The following is a 20,746-nucleotide window of genomic DNA, read 5'->3' as shown; positions in this document are numbered from 1 at the left end:
AGACTTGGAGTAGAATGAATCATTATACCTGCAGTGATTTTCAAAGGAGAGAATTACAGGATATTCAGATGTGACAAATGCAGTTTCCTTGATGGCTTGAATAACATCCTTTAAAGATAAAGAGTGTTAATGAGAGAGGAGAGAAAAAAAATTAAGGTACCTGAAACCAATTGGAGACTATTAATTTGAGCTTTTCAGAAAGTCAGTTCTGGCAATTAAGACCTGGAGAACCCATTTACTGCTACAGACTGAGTCCCCTGTGGTTAGACCCAGGCACAGTTCATGGTTAATGACACTTTTTTTCAAAGCTACTTTTACTTCTCCAAAATTAGGGTGCTAGTAACTGACAAGATATTTCACCTAAATGGCAGTGCAGTTCCTTGCTCGATAATCTGCCAAGATGGGTTCAGAGCTCACCTTTCTCACTGAGGAGCAGGTGAGCTTTCTGCACAGAGATTTTCACAGCAGACCCCTCTCCTTCCCCTCTCGCCTCGAGGAGAAATGTGTTGGTAAAAATCTCAGGACAGTTAGAAGCTTTTATTGACTTTCCTCTGCCTTTTGGCACCAGAGTTGGGCTACATTTCATTAATTCAATGAAGACTCCTGTGAATCGATGTGACATTTGCAATATCCCTTGTTTTGTATCACCCTGGTAGTTAACCATGGGGCAAGCCTCATCATTCTGTTAGTTGGGAAAATATTTGACAATAGCTATCTAGGGAAGTCCATTGGAAAGAATAATGGCCTAGGCTAGACAATCTTGGAGTATTTCACTGAGCATTCTTATGGCTCAGGTGGTCCTTTAGCTATTCTTGCTTGAAGTTTCTTCTTAGGCGAAAATGCCTTGAGTCACTTCCCAAGTGACCTTGATTATCCACTTGAGTTGACCTAGAATTACTCCTTTAGGAGAATCTTGGCTCTGCCCATGGTTTCTTCTTTGCTCAACTCCAAGCTGAGAGGGAAGAACCTGCTTTAGAGCTTAAGCTTCCCTATTAGGCTCCTTAATTCTATAAAAAAAGATGTCAACCCTTGCTGTCAGTTTGGTGGCTATGCAAACTCATGGCTTCCCACTTGAACATACTCTTGGTACTTCTCAGGAAATGTAATCTTGAATTCATTGATGTTCAAAACTCACCAACATCTTGGCTAAGAGAAGTGATATGTATGGAGGGTCACAGGACTAGGGTCTAGGTGTCTGTTTTTAAAAACACTCCTGGTGGGACTTCCCTGGTGGCACAGTGGTTAAGAATCTGCCTGCCAATGCAGGAGACACAGGTTCGATCCCTGGTCCGGGAAGATCCCACATGCCACGGAGCAGCTAAGCCTGTGCACCGCAACTACTGAGCCTGTGCTCTAGAGCCTGTGAGCCACAACTACTGAAGCCCACGTGCCTAGAGCCTGTGCTCCGCAACAAAAGAAACCACCACAATGAGAAGCCTGTGCACCGCAACAAAGAGTAGCCCCCACTCACTGCAACTAGAGAAAGCCTGCACGTAGCAACGGAGACCCAACACAGCCAAAAATAAGTAAATAAAATAAATAAATCTATTAAAAAACAAAACAAAACAACCCCAGTGATTTTCCACATGTTGGCAGAGTTGAGAACCATTGATCCAGAGGCTGAAATAACTCTCCTGAGTTATACAAAACTGACAGAGGTTGACGTATTTGACATAGTGTCCAACCACAGAATTTCATTTTTTCACTTGTCTTTTGGCAGGACATCACTGGAGCATACTGAGGAACTTGCTAAGAAACCAACCTTCATATTGTACATAGAGATCACCAAAAGGCCATGACTGAAATCCAATTTATAAAAGTGTAGATTACATTCTGTGAGGATCTTGCGGGGGGCGACTTCTATCTGGTGTCAGTACTGGGAATAACTGTGCTTCTCTGGACTAACTACTCTGTATGTATTTTACAAATCCTGTGAATTATCATGTTTCTCTCCTTGCACTGAATTCAAAAAAGTTTGGAGCCCAATTTGTCGTATGGCTTGAAAGTTCATAGGATTTCTTGACAAGCATTCATAAAACTCTAATCTCACTATCTTACTTTCTTACCCATATAGGCACTATTTATAATCTATTTTATTTCCTGTATTCTATTTATCTTTTTATTCCACTTTGAAAGTCCTTCAGAAAAAATGCAAAGTAAGTAAGCACAAAAATAGATAAGAAAATGAAAGACTGTTTTTAAAGTAAGTGGAACAAGGGAGGTTCTGCCAGAGAAATCTCATTATATGGCACCGTCACCATTTGAAAGCAGAAAAAGTAGCATGAAGGAAATATTAAGTGGAGAAAACATTTTTCTTGACTTTCTCTGAAAAACTGGAAGAAAGGAATATAAAGGTAAGATGCTTGAGAAGATGAATAATTCGTTTTCTCCACTCCATCTCTCTGTTTCCACAACAGTTTGGAAAAGGCAATGGTGAGGTAATTTTAAAACTTACCTTGGAACCCTCCTACAGTGTGGTTGGGAATGTAAATTGGTGCAGTCACTATGGAAAACAGTATGGAGGTTCCTTAAAAAGCTAAAAATAGAGCTACCATATTATCCAGCAATGCCACTCCTGGGTATATATCCGGAAAAAACTCCAATTCAAAAAGATACATGCACCCCAATGTTCATAGCAGCACTCTTAACAATAACCAAGACATGGAAGCAACCTAAATGTCCATCGACAGAGAAATGGATAAAGAAGATGTGGTACATATATACACAATGGAATACTACTCAGCCATAAAAAAGAATGAAATCACACCATTTACAGCAACATGGATGGACCTAGAGATTATCATACTGAGTGAAGTAGGTCAGAAAGAGCAAGACAAATACCATATGATATCACTTATATGTGGAATCTAAAATATGACACAAATGAACTAACTTATGAAACAGTTTTTCTATGTCTGTGAGTCTAACAGTTACCAAAGGGGAAAGGGGGTGGGGAGGGATAAATTAGGAGGTTGGAACTAGCAGATATAAACTACTATATATAAAATAAACAACAAGGTCCTACTGTATGGCACAGGGAACTATATTTAATATCCTATAATAAACCATAATGCAAAAGAATATGAAAAAGAATATGTATATATATGTATAACTGAATCACTTTGCTGTACAGCAGAAACTAATACAACATTGTAAATCAACTATACTTCAATGAAAAAAAAGAAAACACTTACCTTAAAAAGGATATCTGTGCACATTGCTTTTCCATGAGTTATTATTGGCTCTTGGTCCTCACCTTTTCCATCCCAACAGTCAAGTTCAACACATCTAGGAACATTGTGATTTACCAATATTGAACCTTTACAATAAAATAGCGTGTGTACAAATGAAAAGACATCAGAATACGTTGTTTTCTATAGAAGTAGAAAATGGAATGAAGGAAGTAACACGATTATTTTTTTGAGGATGCAGGTTAAAATCGCACCAGGTTGGTGTCATCAAAAAGGGACTATCGGAGATTAAGAGAGACAAGAGATGTAACAAGCAGTGAGGTTCTGGATGAAATCCTAGTTGCGACAAAGCTGTAATAAAGGACAATTTGGGGACAACTGGGAAAATTTAGATATGGGCTGGGTTTTAGAGGATGTTAAAGAATACTGTAAAAATTTTGTAGGTGTGATGATGTTACTTTGGCCATAAATTAAAATGTTCTCATTGTTTCAGTGACTCATATTTAAGTATTCAGAAACAGCTGTAGTGATGTAGTTAAAGTCTTTTAACGTATTTCCATACATACAGAAAATAGTGAGTTGAAAAAGTAAGTATTGGTCATTGACAATCAAGAAAACAATCATAATGTAACTACATTTCTTATTTTTCACTTTCAGCATTTTCACCATATTTTAAACCTCAAATATTTTCCAATTTCTGTAAAATTAAAGCCATTTAAAATAATCTTTATTGTCTGAGAATGAAATTTTAGAACTTTGAACATTAAGTAAAGCTAAATTTGCAAGTGCCTAGGACCAACAGGAAACTTAGAATGACTTCTTAAAATATGCCATTTTTTTGGTAATGTTGGGGGAATATTTTAAATTTACAGTAAACAAACATCTTTTGACCCATAGGAGGACTCTAGACCTTTCTGGAACAGATACCAATTTTCCTTTCTCAAGGTTAAATGGCCATCGTAATCCATTAAAGAGAAAGACAAATGTCCTTTTCACTCTGAATGCTACTTCTATTTTTCAGAGAAAACTAAATTCAATTGAAGAGCATCAAATCCAAAGAAGAAACAGTGTATTGAGTTTCTGACCTGCAACCAGCCAGGAGGACCTGTCTGTACATTTCTACTGAAGACTTCCCACCAAACTGTCTGCCAGTGAGATAGGTGTTGTGGGAAGAGCTGATGAAGTAGTGAGCCAGAGGGTGGTCCATTTCTTGGTAAAGCTCTAGGCGATCTAGGAAGACTGGGGCATTTTCATCTGACATCAGGTATCTGCAAAACCCATCACTTGATATTTGGCCTGGGAGGAAAAGGAATATCATGGAGACTTATGGCTCTGAAGATACACATCTCATGTTTTATTCATGACATTTGAGGCAACTTAAACAGGAGGAGTAAAAAATTCTTCATAGTCTCTTTCCCAAGAACCTTCCTCTTTCAGAAGTTGAATGAAGTACCCGCATTGCATAAGTAATCTAATGCTTTCCACAAATAGGAGGCATCTGCTTTCACATCCATGATGGCAAAACACTCAGTTCCCTAAGTTCAAAAGTGCAGCACCAGGAGCCAGATTCGAGAAGGGATGAGTGGCCTCTCTGGATTCAAATAATTCCATTTTCCTATTTTATCTAAAAAATAGGATATGGGACCAGTGAGATGAGTATTCAGTGGTCATTGAAACGTGATCCCAAGAGCCACCATTCATCTCAGTCACACCTTTGTGACATGGGACAGGGCCGGTGTCAATATTTCTGCATCTTCTCCTACCCTGTCAACCATCAACAGCTTCAGCTTCTTGCATTTACTTAAACATTTCCAAGTTACAAGCTGGTTTCAAGCTTACAGAAAAGTACAGATAATAGCAGGATAAACAGCCATGGATCTACACCACAGCCTTGTTAGATCTTAACCTTTTCCTATATTTGCTTTACATTTTTTAAAGAAATGCATAACTACAGATGCCCATGAAGCACCCTTTGTGCCCCACCTCAATTCCATTCAATTCCATCTTTTTATTCCTAGGTAGACAGCCAATAATCTAGTTTTTGTGTTTAACATTCCCAAAATGGTTCTGTAACTTTATATGCATTTATCCAAAAAATAGGTAGTTTTGACTATTTTAAAATTTATATAAAAGTTACCCCATTATTTGCATTTGCAGCTTGCCATTTTTCCTGTTTTTTTGTGACTTATCTAGTTAATATAAGTAGCTCTTGTTCATTTATTTTTCACTGAGTAATGTATAGTAGAAGTATGCAGTGTGTAGAGTGTAAAGTAGTCCATATGTGAATATACCACAATTCATTATCCATCATTCTGTTGATGGATATTTAGGTCATTTCTATTTATAACTAAACGAACTGCAGTAAAAATTTGTGTGCCTATCTCCTTGGACACATACATTTATACTTTCCCAGGCACTGTGATAGATGCAGGATAGAAGAAACAGACAAGCCCTACCTTCATGAAACTCATATATTATGGGTGAGAGAACAAATAAATTAACAAATAAATATAATGTTATGAAAATGCTAGAAGGAAATAGAAAGCAGGGTATCAAAGTGATCAAGAATGACCAGGATGTTGTGTTTGCTACGTGGCCAGCAAAAGCCCTTCTGACGAGGTCACATTCACGCATGGGGAGCAAGCCCCATGCACCCCTGGGGCTGCCCCATCCTAGACAGAAAGATCAGCAAGTGCAGAGACCATGTGATGGAGGGGAAAGTAGCTAGAAATGAGGAATCCAAAGGCTACATCGGTTGGACTTTAGTCTTCATTAAGTACTTTGGGTCTTATTCTAAGTGTGCTGGGAAGTCTTTGGAGCATTTTGAAGAGTGGAAGAACATGATTAGATTTGATTTTAAAAGGTTTACTCTGGCTGCTGTGTGGTACATAAATCGTAGGGCATTGAGGAAAGGAGAAGACTAGTTAGAAGTCAGCTGGCCTCATCTAGGGAGAGATGATGTAGGATCCGATAGTCCAGTAAGTGTGGAGACGGTGAGAAGTGATTTATTTTCAGGATAGATCTTGCAGGTTTTGTTGACGGATCAGAGGTGATGTGAAAGAATAAACAAGTCAAGGATGACTCCAAGAGTTTTGGCATGAAAAGCTGGGTGAATCACGGTACCATTTTCTAGGCTGGGAAAGGGACAGGTCTGTGGATGGGGACAATCAAAGCATGTTGTATATATATATATATATATATATATATATATATTTGAAATGCCCACTCAGCATCCAAATGGAGAGGTCTACTATACAGGTCTGTAGTTTAAGAGACAGATTAGGAGTGGAGAGTTTAATCTGAAAGTCATGTGTGTATAGAAGAAACTTAAAGCCATTGGCTTGGATGAGCTCATTCAAGGAGTGAGGATAGAAGGAACAGAGATCTGAGGACTGAGCAGGGCCACTCTGACACCAGACTCGGGAAAGACACGGGACATTCTCTAGGGTACGTACTTGGAAGTGAAGAGGCTGGGCTGTAGGAGAGGCATATTTTCCACTTTATTATTGACAAAATATTCATCAAGGTGGTTGTTTGTACCCATTTACACACTCAGCATAGTTGATAAGAATGTCTTTGGCACCACATTCTCACCCATACTTGATAATGACAGACTTTAACATTTCTGTCATATGTGAAATGGTGAAGCTATGCTTTTTAGATGTGTCAGTGGTAATTTCATAGACTTTTAGGACCTGGGAGGACCTTATACAGAATAAAACACACCTCTATCATAACATTTATCAACCACCAAGGCACTACTGAGTCATAGGTCTTTCTCCTTCAGTAGATCACAACCACCTTATTTCATTTTGAATCCCCAGCACCTAGCACAGTGCTTGGCTGTGCCTATAAGGATTGAAAGCAGGGGACAGAAATACTAATTGAATGACTGCATGAACCCCACCATCTTACAAACAGGGAAACTGAGGCCTACGAATACAGTTCCTTGCTCAAGGTCACACAGCAACAGGGGATGCAACAAAAATCACATCACCTCCCACCACTGCAAAGTACTAGATTTTCTGCCAAGCCACTCCTCCCTTCACTTAAATCACATGCCATGTGGACTTAATTATGATACTCAGGATATTGATAAAGAGATAAGTGATGAAGCAGTCTTGCTGAAAATAGATATTTGAGACCCTGCAGAAAAGTGTAAATGTATGACTATAATGAAGGGAAAACTCTGTTGGGCTTGGAAAAATATCAGGGGTAAGGCCACATGGTATGGTGGGCCAGGCATGTGTATAAACAGGTTCTATGTGTGTCCAGAGAACGTACAAATCTTTCAGCCACACTCACTGAGATACAAAAAAAAAAAAAAAAAACCTCTATTCTAAAGAGGAGGCCATGATACTCATGGGCAGATGGGACAGAAAGAACTTAACCTAGATCTCCCTTCACTCTCCACTGAGACATAAGGCCAGAGGCTCCAGGTCAGGTATCTCCTGGCACTCCCTGGAGATACTATATTAGCATCATCACTCCCATCCTTTGCAGGTGTTTCTCATGGCTATAGAACCAATCAAATTTCCTCTCCATACCTTTCCTTTGTTAAATGTTGGAATGAACAACACATTGTTTCCAAAGTTTCACTGAAAGAGGCAAATGCTCAGAAACCCCAACAATTTGCTAAATTGATTCCTATTTAATTTCATGTCAATTGCATTTATCTTCCATACCAGAGGTCAAATGATGAGTAAAAAGGCTGCTTAAACCGTGTATTAAATTTAGTTAGCTTGCAAAACTAAAGGAAGAAGAAGAAGGCGTCAATTTTTATAACAAATGCCATTGTTTTCATAGATGGCAAACAGAGACTATAATTGGCATTTTTACATTTTAAGCACTATGCAATACTAAAGATAAGAAAGTACATGGGGAAAATATCACTATAGTTTAGTAATAAATTTATCATTACACTTCAGGCAGCACGAACAAATTTTGGTGTAAGGTAAAATTTATACTTAGAGCAAGGAAAAAAAAAAAATCAGTCAGTTATCAATCCTTGCCTCTAGATAGCTCCAAAGCATTTAAAGATACCTTTAACTAAAAATTCAAGGACTTTAAAAGTTGCATATGTCCTTGATTTTTTTAAACAAAGAAAAATTCTCTCTTTTTTCGCTTTTCTTACCTTTTTTCTTCAAGTCTTCATCAGGCTCATACATCTCAATGATCTGCATTGCCCTTTTAGCATCATAAAATGGGAATAAAATTTCATTCAATCGAGGATCTCGTTGATGCTATGATGAGAAAATATAACTCCATTTAGGCTGACATTCACCCTTGGGCCAGTACACATCACTAAAGTATGTAATTTCTAATATAAGATATATCTAGAATAACATGTTTACAGTTACAAAGAGAAGATTTCACTTTTTTCCTGTCTTTCTTCCTAAAATAGACTTCAGAAACGTCAAATTTGGTAGTAGTTTGTTGGTTCCCCTCACTGAACTGAAGAGGGAGAAAACAGAAGATACTTTCTTTCTTCAAAAGTTGACGGACAGAGAAAATGGTATGGCATTGCCATACCACAGGCAAGACATTTGGCATAAGTGCTTATAAAAAGTGAGATCAAAAATCTTTAAAAAAAAAAAAAAGGATAAACAAAAGCAAAAATCCAAAAAAACCCCAAATATATAACATACCCATTTAAATGCCAAACCAAAAACAACAATAACAAAAAACCCCTCCAAAACCCTAAAGTTAGACAGGCAAATATCATTTTATTTTCATTATGTCTTTCTACATGAATAAAAGATTTCTTGGGAACTGCAAACTTCATTCTCTTGAATCAATATTTATCAAAATGAACCCATTGTAATAGTTGAAAATTAAGCAGCACAAGGATATTTACAAGCTCTAAACAATATGAAAATTTGTGTTTAAATATCAGTAGTTCAGAAATTCTATTTCACTATGAAATCTAACTTGGTTTGCCCCGAGGAAATTCTCTGGGCAGAAAGTACGTAAATAATTTGGAGGTTGGTGATGTCGTTCTTTTCAAATCAGCACCTATAGGCTCCTGGTGCTATGTTATATGAGGCACCAGGAGCAAAGCTATTTCTGCAGTTCTGTCATCCTAACTTTACAGCAGTGATGAAAAAAGTCCAACTTACTAACTGACTCAGCTACAATCGTGCGTGTGTGTGTCTATCTGTACCTACAGGTAGTGGGACCGTTAAACTTCCTTATTGTTCCTGGTAGATTAGAGGACCAAACACTGCATCCCTGGTCATCCATCAAATAAATAAATAAAGGAAACTTCAATGGAATAATGGCATATAAGCAGATGTGAGCAAAACTTGGTCAGTATGTAGGACACCGGCAACAACTCTTTACCCAAATATATGCACAGACTTTGAAAAGCACTATTGAAAAAGTATTGAAGAAACAATTGTTAAAAGTTCATATGGATCTCCCTTCCCCATTTGTTTTGAAATGATCATTTGAAGAGTGGGGCACACAGAATGAATGCCTTTGGCCAACAGAACACTTGATGTAATTTCCTAAAGCACTTGTGGCCTAGCCTGCTCTGATCCTCCCACCTCCCCACCGAGTTAAGAGTGTTAACTCCTAAGGAATCAATATCTCTTTGTCAATTTATCCCAATGAAGCATGCTTCTGTTGGAATCTAAGAAATTACGGCTCACAACAGCTCACATCCATGCATGTGCTAGAGCAGAAACTGTTATATGAGCAACAGGCCTCGAGACCACAAAGAAGAAAAGTCCTGGGGTATGCAGAGAGATGGTGCAGTGGACCACGGAACGCCAAGCAGGTGAAGGCATGCTACAAGACATCTTGTTTAGGAAATGGATGCTGTCATGCAACTCCGGAGCCCCTACCCAAGGGAATGACAAGCAGAGCTCTCTGGTGAGAAAGCATTGTTTTCAAAACAAACAAACAAACAAACAGTACATTTTCTAGGCACTTTCCTTTTCAGTCTCTGAAAATAATACCATGGAAGAAGATGGATGTGGCAGGAAAAGGGCCTTTTGAGACCCCACTGCAGTTATGTTCATGGTTGGCCACTATACTAATAAGGTTTTCTGCCTTATTATAATTAAGTCTTTTAATCTAAAGATATGCTTTTGGTAAGTGTTCTGGACTCATGGAGATCATGGGGCAAATCCATATGAATTTAAAAGTGAGAGAAAGAAGAGACTCAGCTAAAGAAGAAAGAGGCAAAGTTGGGAAAGGAAGAGAGGGAATCCAGGTATTCTTAGGTGCTTTTTATGTACAGAGGTATGTGGGTTCTAACCTGGTGCCCCCTGTAGTGTGACCTGTGGATGGCAGCAGTGGCATCACCCTCACCTGGGATCTTGTTAGAAATGCACATTCTTGGGCCCCACTCCAAATTTACGAAACCTGACTCTCTGGGGTGGAACCCATGAATCTGTATTTTTACAAGCTTATCAGGTGATTCTGATGTTCTCAAATTTAAGAAGCACTACTCTAATATGTAAAGGTTTGCATTTCAATATATTTGCATATCCGTAGAAAAAAAAAAGTACCTAAGTTCTGCAAAGGATAGGAGAATGCTAAATGTTTGAGATGTCCTCCCAATTAACCCCCATCAAAATTTATCAGAGGGCATGATATTCACTGAAGAACATCCCCCTATCAGAAGCAATAGCCAGGAAAACCAAGTACTTAAAATGGATGTATCATAATCCCCTATTCTACTTTTGCAGCAAATAAGCATTAAGAGAAGACAATATGAAATTTCACTTGTCTTCACATCTGCTCCACCAGATATCTTAACCTTTTACTTTCCTGAAAATGTTCACGTTTCAAAAAGGAAGCACAGTGTAATCTGGATAACCCAAAGGCAAGGAAAAAATGGTAAAACTTGTATTGAGTCACAAAAATATAATTTTATATGAGAAAACAAAGAGGAGAAAGATCATTTCCACGTAATCTCAGAGTAATAAGGTTGCAGAAGATTTCCACATGGACATAAGGACAGTGGGGCAAGTGCTTCACAGCTCTGAGGGAGAGACCATGGGTTTTCAGTTGGGATTTGGGGTAGCAATGTACAGAGGGCATCCACCCCGTGATGGCCAGGGCTTTGTAAAATACGATACTGAACAGCTTCCGAAAATAGTTCACAGAACTGTGCCCAGGTGAACAAGAAGATAATGAACACGCCTCCTTTATTATGTCCTTACTTTTATTGAGAAAAGACTTCAACTGGCTTCAATCCAAGCAGCACTGGGAGAAAGATGTTGACATAAATAATATTCAAAAGAGATATAAAAAGATAAGGGAATAATTGGTAAGGTTTATAGCACCAAATACTTCCGTCTCTCTCTTTGCTCATGCATTAAAGAATAAAGATATTGTAAATGGAAAGCAATCTTGAGCCCTTTATTACATTCTTTCAACTGCAAAATAAAAAATAAAATAACAAATCAGGTTTAGCTCTAACGTGATCCTATGATATATGTGAGGCAGGGGGAAAGATTACCAGCAACAAGAAAATAAAGCTAATTCTTGATTGTTGTGGTTATCTAAAATCTCTGCCTCTCTTTCTTAATTTGACCTCTTTCTCCAGCTCTTCATGCATCTCTCAATTCTGCCAGCCCTCAGTTGCTGTCATCTTTGTAAGAAGTCATATGGAGAGTGAAGGCAAAACTAAAATCAATTTAGCTTCTCATTAGGAACAGGGAAAGAGAGGTGAAACTAACTGAAGCCAAGAAGCTTTAATTAGCCCTGATACATAGAGAACTGAGTTGGTGGCAGTTTCCAACCATGTGCCAGCTCATAGTGACGGCCCCCACCAGCTCTCCTGGACTCCAGTTTGCTATTTCCATAATATAGGCAAAGAAAGTTTCCCTCAGCCCACTGGATGGGACCAAGAGACATAGCTGTGGCAAAATTTTAGATCCGAGTGGAGGATTTCCATGACTAAGTTCATTATGGAGAATAATAGGTTTATGCTGCTCTCACATTCTTTCCATTCACACTAAGCATTCCAAGGAGGAATCCAGCACTTCACAAACTCTAATGTGCAGACAAATCACCTGGAGATAATGTTAAATGCAGATTCCAACTCAGCAGGTCTGGGTGGGACCTGAGATTCTGCATTTCTAACAAGCTCCCTGGTGATGCCGATGCTGCTGGTCCCCAGATCACACTCTGGGGAGCAATGAACACGGACGTACGAAGAAGCAAATGAGCAGATCTAAAGCTACTAGTGAAAAGCTAGTAAGTGGTGACGGCATGGGTAGAGAGCAGGTGGTACAAACCCCTACACGGGGACCAAGGCAGTAAATGATAGTCTCTCCTCACCTTCCAAATTCCTGGAGATACACATTAGTACACTGAACAGAAAATTTCATATAAGGAATAAAGGGATTTACAAGCTGGAAGGTGGTGGGTGGCAGCATGGCTTTTGCTAATATAAATGGCATTTTTTTCCTGTTACCTATTCTAATTGGTTAATGGTAGTGTACGTGTGTGTATTGACTTTTCTTTGTTGATCACTTATTTGGTTACCTTGTTGAACTCTCTATCTGTTCAAAGAGTTTTTCAGTTGATAGTTTTTGATATTCAGGTTACATAATCATCATCTGCAAATAATGAATAGGGCCTTGTCCTTTTGTGTTCCTGGGATTCATTTATTTTTTCTTGTCTAATTGCATGATCCAGGTCTTCTAATATAATGTTGAATTCCAGCTTGTTGAGACTATATGGCTAAGGCATTTTGAAAATGTTTAGGTCTAAGCTTTTCAAGTCAGAGACCCTTACATTCCAATGCCTGCTCCCTTCCTGAGTGAACTCTGTCTCCTTTCATTATGGGTTTTGACGGTGCTCTGCCCAAGGGGTGCTTTCGACTTTGGAGCAATGAGAGGGACAATGGTAGGACTCAAAGAGAGGGTGTAAGGCGCTGGCAGAACGTTCTCTAAGTTTGACAGCCTTCTTCAAGGAGACATTCAGATATCTGTCTAGTTCTTCCAGCTGAGTTCACTAGGACAGAAAAGGAAGAGAGTCAGGGCAGACACTTTGATTAAAAATAAAGGCTGTACACTTTCCTGGACTGTCTTGTAGTTTCTGTGACCTAAAGAAATCTAGAATCACATTGATTCCATGAGTCCCACCCCCCCAAATTAAAGGTGCCACCTTACTGTTAATGAGAAGCCAAACAGAAGGAAACATAAGTAAATGAACACTACCGGCCAGTGTAATAGTGATAGATAAAAGCTTACCAAAGAGTAAGTATTTTGAGAAAGAATTTGGATGTCAGAGCCAGAAAGTATGGGTGATCATACCTTTCAAAAATTAAATTTTTTGTCGTAAGACTCATAAGAATGACAAGAGTAGTTATCGGGTAGGTCTACAGAAACCACCCAAAAAAGAAAAGGCATGAGATAAGCACCCATGAATGCAGCACCTATTCTGAGGACTTCAGAACTGTTTCCTCATTTGAACAGTACAATGCATATTAAGTCTCTGTCATATTTAATAGATGGCTGGGTACCAGCTTCATCCCAGAGCGCCCAAGAGGCCTTTTTCTAGGCAAACTGATGAGGTGGTACATCTTCTCTCCACTAAAGCACCTTCCCTCTTTAGTAGAAAGCAAGATTTTTGCCCGTCTCACCAAAACATAAGGTGACCAATGACCCAAAGTACATGAAGAAGCTGAGGGAGATAACACAATACATTTTTTAAAAGAAGCAGAAGATGGGGAAAGGGTTAAGGAGGCAAAGCAAGGCAACTTAACTTCTAAGCAACGGTGGCGTAAGAATGTGGATAATATCTGGGTAAAGATTATGAACATAGTATTCGCATGACCAAAAACTAGTGGAGTGAAAAACTTGAAATGTTTTCAAGTAAAATAAATATTGCAATGTACTGAAAGGATTATTTAAAAGTGGAGGCATCTGCACTGCTATATGGGGGTACTTTTCTCTCCTGCATCGGTGCTTCTACGCTCTGGTTACCATAGCTTCTCAAGTGCAACCCTACAAATTGGGAGCTACTGAGCCCTGACAGGGAAAGAAAAGAGAAGCTCTTTGGCAAAGATGTGATCTGTGTCTGCAAACTGGCAAATCACAGTCTACCTGTGGTCTTTTCTTGAGGCAATACCTCATATCTGGCATGATACTGCCTTTCCTAAAGTTTTCTCTTTATACGGTATAATGGCTAACATCAATTGTTTTGAAACAAAAATATACTGTCCATTCCTCACTTAAAGTCTTCTTATTATTAATGTGTTAGACAAAAAGTGAGTTTCCCTTTTTGGATTAACAAGAGCTTCAATGGGTTTCACTGAAGAGAAAACACTTTTTTGAACGTGTAGAGGAAAAAAGAAGTTAATTTTAGTTGTAATAAAAATTGCAACCTTTACGTGTTCTGAAATATCTTTCTCTTGGGCTTAAGCAAATTTCGTCAATCAGTTTTGGTTGTTAAGTGAATCACGTTCTAAAATTAGCTCTGAGCTTGTTATAAAAATAAAAAGGAAAAATTTAACCTGCCGTCTCATTGGCCTAATATGCACTATATTTTCACCCAGGAACTCCATGTTGTGCTTGTTGTCTAAATATTCTATTCGAACCTACATATTTTTCTTACATGCAATCCATTAAAAGACAAAAATAAAGCTTTTCTAGTCCATGCAAAGGTATGAGGAAAAGTTAGCAATGGAGAATCCAACTATAGTGTGGTAAACTCAATCCATTCTCTTTCTATTTCTTATAAGTAAATAGAAAAAAATAAGTACCTTAAATATCACCTTGCAAAAACATAGACACATTTAATTAAATGAATATATTATCAAATTCACACGCACACACAGAACTGGAGCTACACATCACAGCAAGAAACCAGCAAAAAAGCAGTGTGCAAAGCCAATGAGGAAGTGCATGGACACACGAAGGCAGCAGCTGATTTTTGCACCTGGTAAAGCCATCATGGAAAGATCAGCAGGTCAGAAGCAAAGCGAATGAAGGTGTAGGATGCAGGCATGCAATGAGGATGCTGGAGGAGGGCAAGCCACTGCACACAGACTGATGGAGTTAATGTATGAAAAAGCTTACTTCATTTAGAAAGCTCACTAATTGGTCTACCGTTAAATAATCAGTTTTGTCTCCATTGCTGAAAAGAAATTTATTAGAAAAAGTAAGTTTTGGTATATGATGCTACAGGAGGTACGATTTACATGTTGACATTTGTTGATGATAATTCTACACTTATTTTCTAACCCTGAAGTAGTGGTGAACTCTTAAAATGGCCAGAGACTGTTTGTGAGGGGGAAAAAAAAATAACCCAACAACAACAACAAAGGAAAGAAATCATTCCCACTAGCTTACAGAAAATGTCTACAATCCCTCTTTTGCATTATCCACAGGCATTATTATAAAAACAACATGTAAGTCATCCATTTGAAATAATTGGAATGAATGGACTTTTCAACAACATAATAACATTCCAAATCGAATCTTGTTAGTTCACATAACGGGTTAATACCTAAAGGAGCAAGTTAACATTGTAGGTAGTTAGTAAAGCCAATGCAGGGAGGGGAGGGGGGGAAATTCCAGGTGCTACAACTAACTTACGTAAAAGTTTCTCAAAAAATCAGAGCGAACTTTTACACCAAATAAACTAAGGGGTGAAAATGTAACCCTGGCTAGATATTCCTAGATACTATCAACATACTATTTGAAAATATTAGGACAAAAATGTTTTTAAAATCTAAAAATACAAGGATAACATTGATGTGACACTTTCTCATAAATGGAACTTACATTTTTTTAAAAAGATCCTCTATATCTGTCCGAGGACAAATCTTTTGTGTCAGTTCATAGAACTTTTCATAAGTAAATGCTGCAGGTTCAATTTCATCATTCTGGAAAGAATAGAAGCGTGTCATAAATCAGGGCACATTTTTCTCTCCTTGGAGGATCTACAGAATCTACAGGTTCATGAAGCAAAGTGATGACACTTGGAATTCCAGAGCCTTCATCTCTGATTCTTGCTGATAGGAGCCAGGAGGTCCAGCCGTTGGCCAGGCCTCTAGAAGGTGGCATGTGTAAATGAGCATTTCTAGTTACCATGCATCCATGGTTTGCATGTTCAAACACTGGCCACAGCTGGGCTTGCTCTGGGAGACACTCCACAGAACAAATACAAAGAAACACTTTTTCCTTCTCTCCTTGAAGGAGAAAAGCAAGTGCCTGCCTAAAGGATGCTGACTAAACCAAGCCCAATGTTTTCTTATGCTTATTTTGTGAATTTTCACAAGACCACATGAAGGGGATCCTATAAGAGTTTACTTTTCATACTGAACTTCATATTTCAAATCGGATTTGTTAAGGCAGCAACAGGCTTAAATCTTTCTTGCAGTTAACACGTTAATTGCAATTATTTTAAATCCAAAGGGCCACAAACACAAATAGTATGTTTGGGGAGAGGTGCTTCATAAAATATCGCACAGCCATCCTGAAGAACTGAATTTATGAGCCATTTTTCATGCTGACATTGTACATGGTCCAGGCAATGTTGATGGGTTTCTGTAAAATAAGCTTTCCATAAACTGTGTGAAAGAGCAGGCTGGCTGTCATTTCCTTTTCTTAATAAAGTTGACAACAACATTTGGAAGTACACTATTTGAATACTAAAACGTTTAGGTTAAAATGCCCAGAAAACAAAAGGAAGGAAGGACAGAAGGAAAGAGAATAAAGGAAAAATTGACTGTACTATGTGTGACTGAATCTAATTCTGAATCTAATTGAATCAGTTTAATACAATCTTGTTTATTACATGAGAACATAAATACACAAAGTGGTTTTAGAAACACATTATTAGATTAATGAATACCTTTCCACTGGGAAGACCTAGCTCCTTGAGTGCTTGAAAGATCACCTTTTCTGTTTTCCCCGATGCAAAGGTTCTGGTAATACTAGGGCAGAAAAGAAAAAGAAATAAAGTTACTATTAATTCTGTTTCCTCTGATGCAAAGATCCCATTACAACTAGGAATGGTGGGATAGGGGAGAAGAAAAAGGCAAATAAAATTACTTTTCATTTTTAGGTATTTTTCACTTCCCAAACTAGCTCCTGCAATGTCCCTCTGGTTATCAGAGCTGGTTGTGCCAGTGTGGTGACTTGATTCTAAGACAGGTGGTCTCTCTGGCTACTTGTGAATGTAAGATGCACCAGGGATACAGACCATTGGACAATCACAATAATAAATTTCGATCCCATCAAACTGCTTTCTTAGGAAAAAGGAATGTGGCAGATGGAACAGCATGTCTAGAATAAAACCTCATGGTGACAATATCTTGACTTGGGGAAAGGAAAGAGGTCCCTTAGGACACAGCATGTGCCTGCGATTGCCCTTACCTGGCTTCATACTACAGCTGACATGCATTATCAGACATATATATATATATATTTTGAGCTAAGCACCCTTTAGCTACTCTGACATGTCAGCTGCCTCAAGGATTGGGGACTTTATTATGAAAGTGACAGGTGTCAGGGAGAGGGGAGGCAGGGGAACAATTATTCAATGTTTCAGCAGAATCTTGCCATTCCCCTGAGACACAGTATTTTTGAATAATGGTGGTGCCTTTGAATTAGTACTGTGTTCATCAAGGCTAGTAAGATGGATAACACCTTAAGGAGCATATTTCCGGATGATGATAAAAGTAGGAGAGAGACTCCTGATAAATGAATTGGTGACACTCAGAACGAACACTATTGAGGAGACGACTTGGACCCTGGAATCCATACTTGACTCTGGGCCATGTCTTGGCCACCCAAAGAGCCTTCATTCACTCCGTGAATGGAGGCCCAGGTGATTTGTCACCATAATAACTTAAAGTCTAAATCAGAAGTCCAGCCTCCGCTGGAAGACAGAGCTTACTTTCATCTGTGAAGCTTGGCTTTGGACCGCCTTCCCTGTGAGCACAGGAGGATCTGTACCAGCGCCTCCCATGCCCAACCTTGTCATGCACTCCACTGTTTGCGTTTAAGTGGAAGGCAAGTTCTCAATGTAAGCAGTGACCGCCATTTAATCTTGATGAGTGGGAGAAAGCACCACTTCAACTGCAGAGTACAACTTCCCAGAAGAGATTGGGAAGAACTAGCTGTAGGTAAACGAATTGCTATGTGTTCATTCAAAGCTTTACTGTTTCATACGTGGTCTAAGAATACTTCAAGAAGTACAGTTTTAAAAAGGTTTGAGACAGTTGTATTCAAATATAGGGAGACCTATGAATTCTCTTTAACAAATCTGCAGACATGGTACAGCATATATGTATGGCATTAAGTAAACCAGCTTCTAGGGTCAAGGGTGCTATGCCCACATTTTCCCACTTCTCTAGAGTTCATGGAATTTTCATACATTGGACTGAGTTGAGAAACACTTTATCTGCTCTTTATAATAGAGGAAAGTGGCTATTCAGTGTGTCTTTTTTTTGAAACAGAGTATGTATGTGTTAATGTGAGAGCTGCAAGTTCCAGCAGGATTTGGGATGTCTGGCACCTGTAACCAGGAGGAAACTCTCTGAATAGCAATCTCAGGGGAATCTCAGCTAACTCGAGCTTGTGTTAGGTTTCAACAGGCCTCATAAAGGAGATGAAAACTGATGAACATGGTCATGAATGTAGCAGGTGTAGGGTCTGAGCCTTTCTGGTGAAACAACCTGGTGTTGGGGAGGGGGTGGAGTGGGGAGGAAAGGGAGAGTTCGTGGAATAGAATCTTGGCTGGGGCTTGGGGAAATGCCAAGAAATAGGAAGCAGAACAAGGACATCTTTTGGGAGTAGCCTGTCCAAGCATTTGTGGGAGATAGAGAAACTGAGAGAAGGAGAAAATAGGGTGTCCAGGGCCAGGAAGGAGGGAAATCCACATGGGAATATATCAGTGAGGGCAAAGTCAGAGCCCAGAGACATGACAGAAGATAATAAAGGAAAGAGGTGGGACTTCCCTGGCAGTCCAATTGTTAGGACTCCGTGTTTCCACTGCAGGGGGCACGGCTTCGATCCCTGGTCAGGGCACTAAGATCCCACCTGCTGAGGGGCCAAAATAAATAAATAAATAAAGGCAAGAGGTGGTATGATGGTCAGAAGGGCTCGTTCTCAGGCCCATCTTTTCACGAGGGGCTCGGGCTGGGCAACCTCAACACAGATTTGCTCCCCTCATTCTAAGAGAAAATAGGAGCAAGGAAAGAGAAGAGACCATTTCCCTGGAGGTGGGGAGGAGCGGGGATGGGGCTCCTTTATTGCCTTCTCTCCAGGCAGCTTTCAGAGTCATTCTTGGGCCTCAAAATGGATTCGGCTTAGGGGTGAGTGGGTTGTGGTGCAAAGGTGAATTCTCTGAGTTTCCACTTGCATCGGAGGCCCAGCATTTAACCAGGGTCCTGAGAGAAAGAAACACACTTATCACAGGCTGGGGGCATTTCAGACACCATCGAGGGCGTTTCATGGGCACCTAGAGTGTGTATAAGGGACTGAAATTTATTCAACCCTTTATACACAGCCCCAAAGAGTACAGCTTAGTGCTTCGTAGCTACAGGTGCTCAGAGTTTCTATTGAAGCAAAACACACTACCTACCCCAAAGGAAATGCCAGAAAAGCAAATACCCTTAAGTGGTACCCAGTCCATCTGATTAAATTCCCTGTTCCAGCAGACCTTACAGGCAACCAAGACAGCAATGACCCTAGAAACTCAGGGAGTCTCACTCTGCCCTCAAAGGGTCTACAATCTATCCAATGGTTTTAATACCATCTTCTGAAACAGTCAAGGAGTGTTCATGAAGTGAAGCCCCCTGCAGAACCAGACCCTCGTCATAGGCAGGCTGGGCCTTCAGGATGTGGATGGATTATGAGGGAGTTGGGCTGCTATGACCACCCCTGAGGTCTTAGCCCTCTTAACACATCTGTCTCCCTTGGGACTCCTTCTACTCATAGCCGTTGGTTCCAACTCCATGTTACAAGGAATGGGAAATGGCAATTAAAAAAAAAAAAAAAAAGAGTGACCTTCAAAGCTTTGGTCTGAGTGGATAGGTAAATTGAGTGTGAGTTTGTAAGTTTGGGAGAAAGGCAGACTGCATAAGATGATGTACAAAGAAAGAAAAGAGAAGAGGGAGGTAAAGACTTTCTTCCCTTATTCTTCCTGCAGCTTCCTGGACATTAAATTTTGGTTACAGCTCACAAGGAGGGGCCACTCTCAAGCTGATCTAATGACCCTGAAGCCAGATCCCCTCTAATATTACACACACACTACACTAATAGTTTCCATTTTAAAAACTCCAGAATGATAGTGATGAAATGACATTTTAAAGTGTTTATTCTTCATATCCATTAAAACATTCAGAACAATTTCCACCTCGCCCTTGGCAGCTCATCCACATAAAGATTTATCCACTTTTTGCTGGCTTGGTATCAATTCTCCATCAACTCTGACAAGCTGCCCCTGGATCACAGATGTCTTGTGTCAAACACCTGTTAATGCTGGCAGGCACCAAAGAGTTCACGTCAGAGAAAGCTAAAGAAGAAGACAAAATATCTAGGCTATTTCTACAAAAAAGGGGGTAATAATTTTGTATG

At 39.4% G+C, this 20,746-nt stretch overlaps 1 protein-coding gene and 1 long non-coding RNA gene across 9 annotated transcripts in view; one reads left to right on the top strand and one right to left on the bottom strand.

Moving 5' to 3' along the window:
• Window positions 1-20,746, bottom strand: part of PLCB4 (phospholipase C beta 4) — a 422,682-nt gene that overhangs the window by 79,195 nt on the left and 322,741 nt on the right. For all 8 annotated transcript variants that reach the window (XM_082428193.1, XM_082428195.1, XM_082428194.1 and 5 more), the window contains 7 exons: window positions 17,016-17,097; window positions 15,944-16,044; window positions 15,236-15,293; window positions 8,326-8,434; window positions 4,277-4,487; window positions 3,195-3,288; window positions 29-108 (listed from right to left, as the gene is read on the bottom strand). In XM_082428193.1, the coding sequence (XP_082284319.1) occupies window positions 29-108; window positions 3,195-3,288; window positions 4,277-4,487; window positions 8,326-8,434; window positions 15,236-15,293; window positions 15,944-16,044; window positions 17,016-17,097 (735 nt within the window). The remainder of the gene's footprint in view (window positions 1-28; window positions 109-3,194; window positions 3,289-4,276; window positions 4,488-8,325; window positions 8,435-15,235; window positions 15,294-15,943; window positions 16,045-17,015; window positions 17,098-20,746) is intronic.
• Window positions 1-20,746, top strand: part of LOC309644516 — a 578,167-nt gene that overhangs the window by 482,881 nt on the left and 74,540 nt on the right. The gene's annotated exons all lie outside the window — the stretch shown is intronic.

This window comes from Balaenoptera physalus, assembly GCF_965194825.1.
Source record: "Balaenoptera physalus genome assembly, chromosome: 16".
NCBI classification, from domain to species: Eukaryota; Metazoa; Chordata; class Mammalia; order Artiodactyla; family Balaenopteridae; genus Balaenoptera; species Balaenoptera physalus.
The sequence above is the reverse complement of the archived record's forward strand: the minus strand, read 5'-3'. Positions and strand labels throughout refer to the sequence as shown.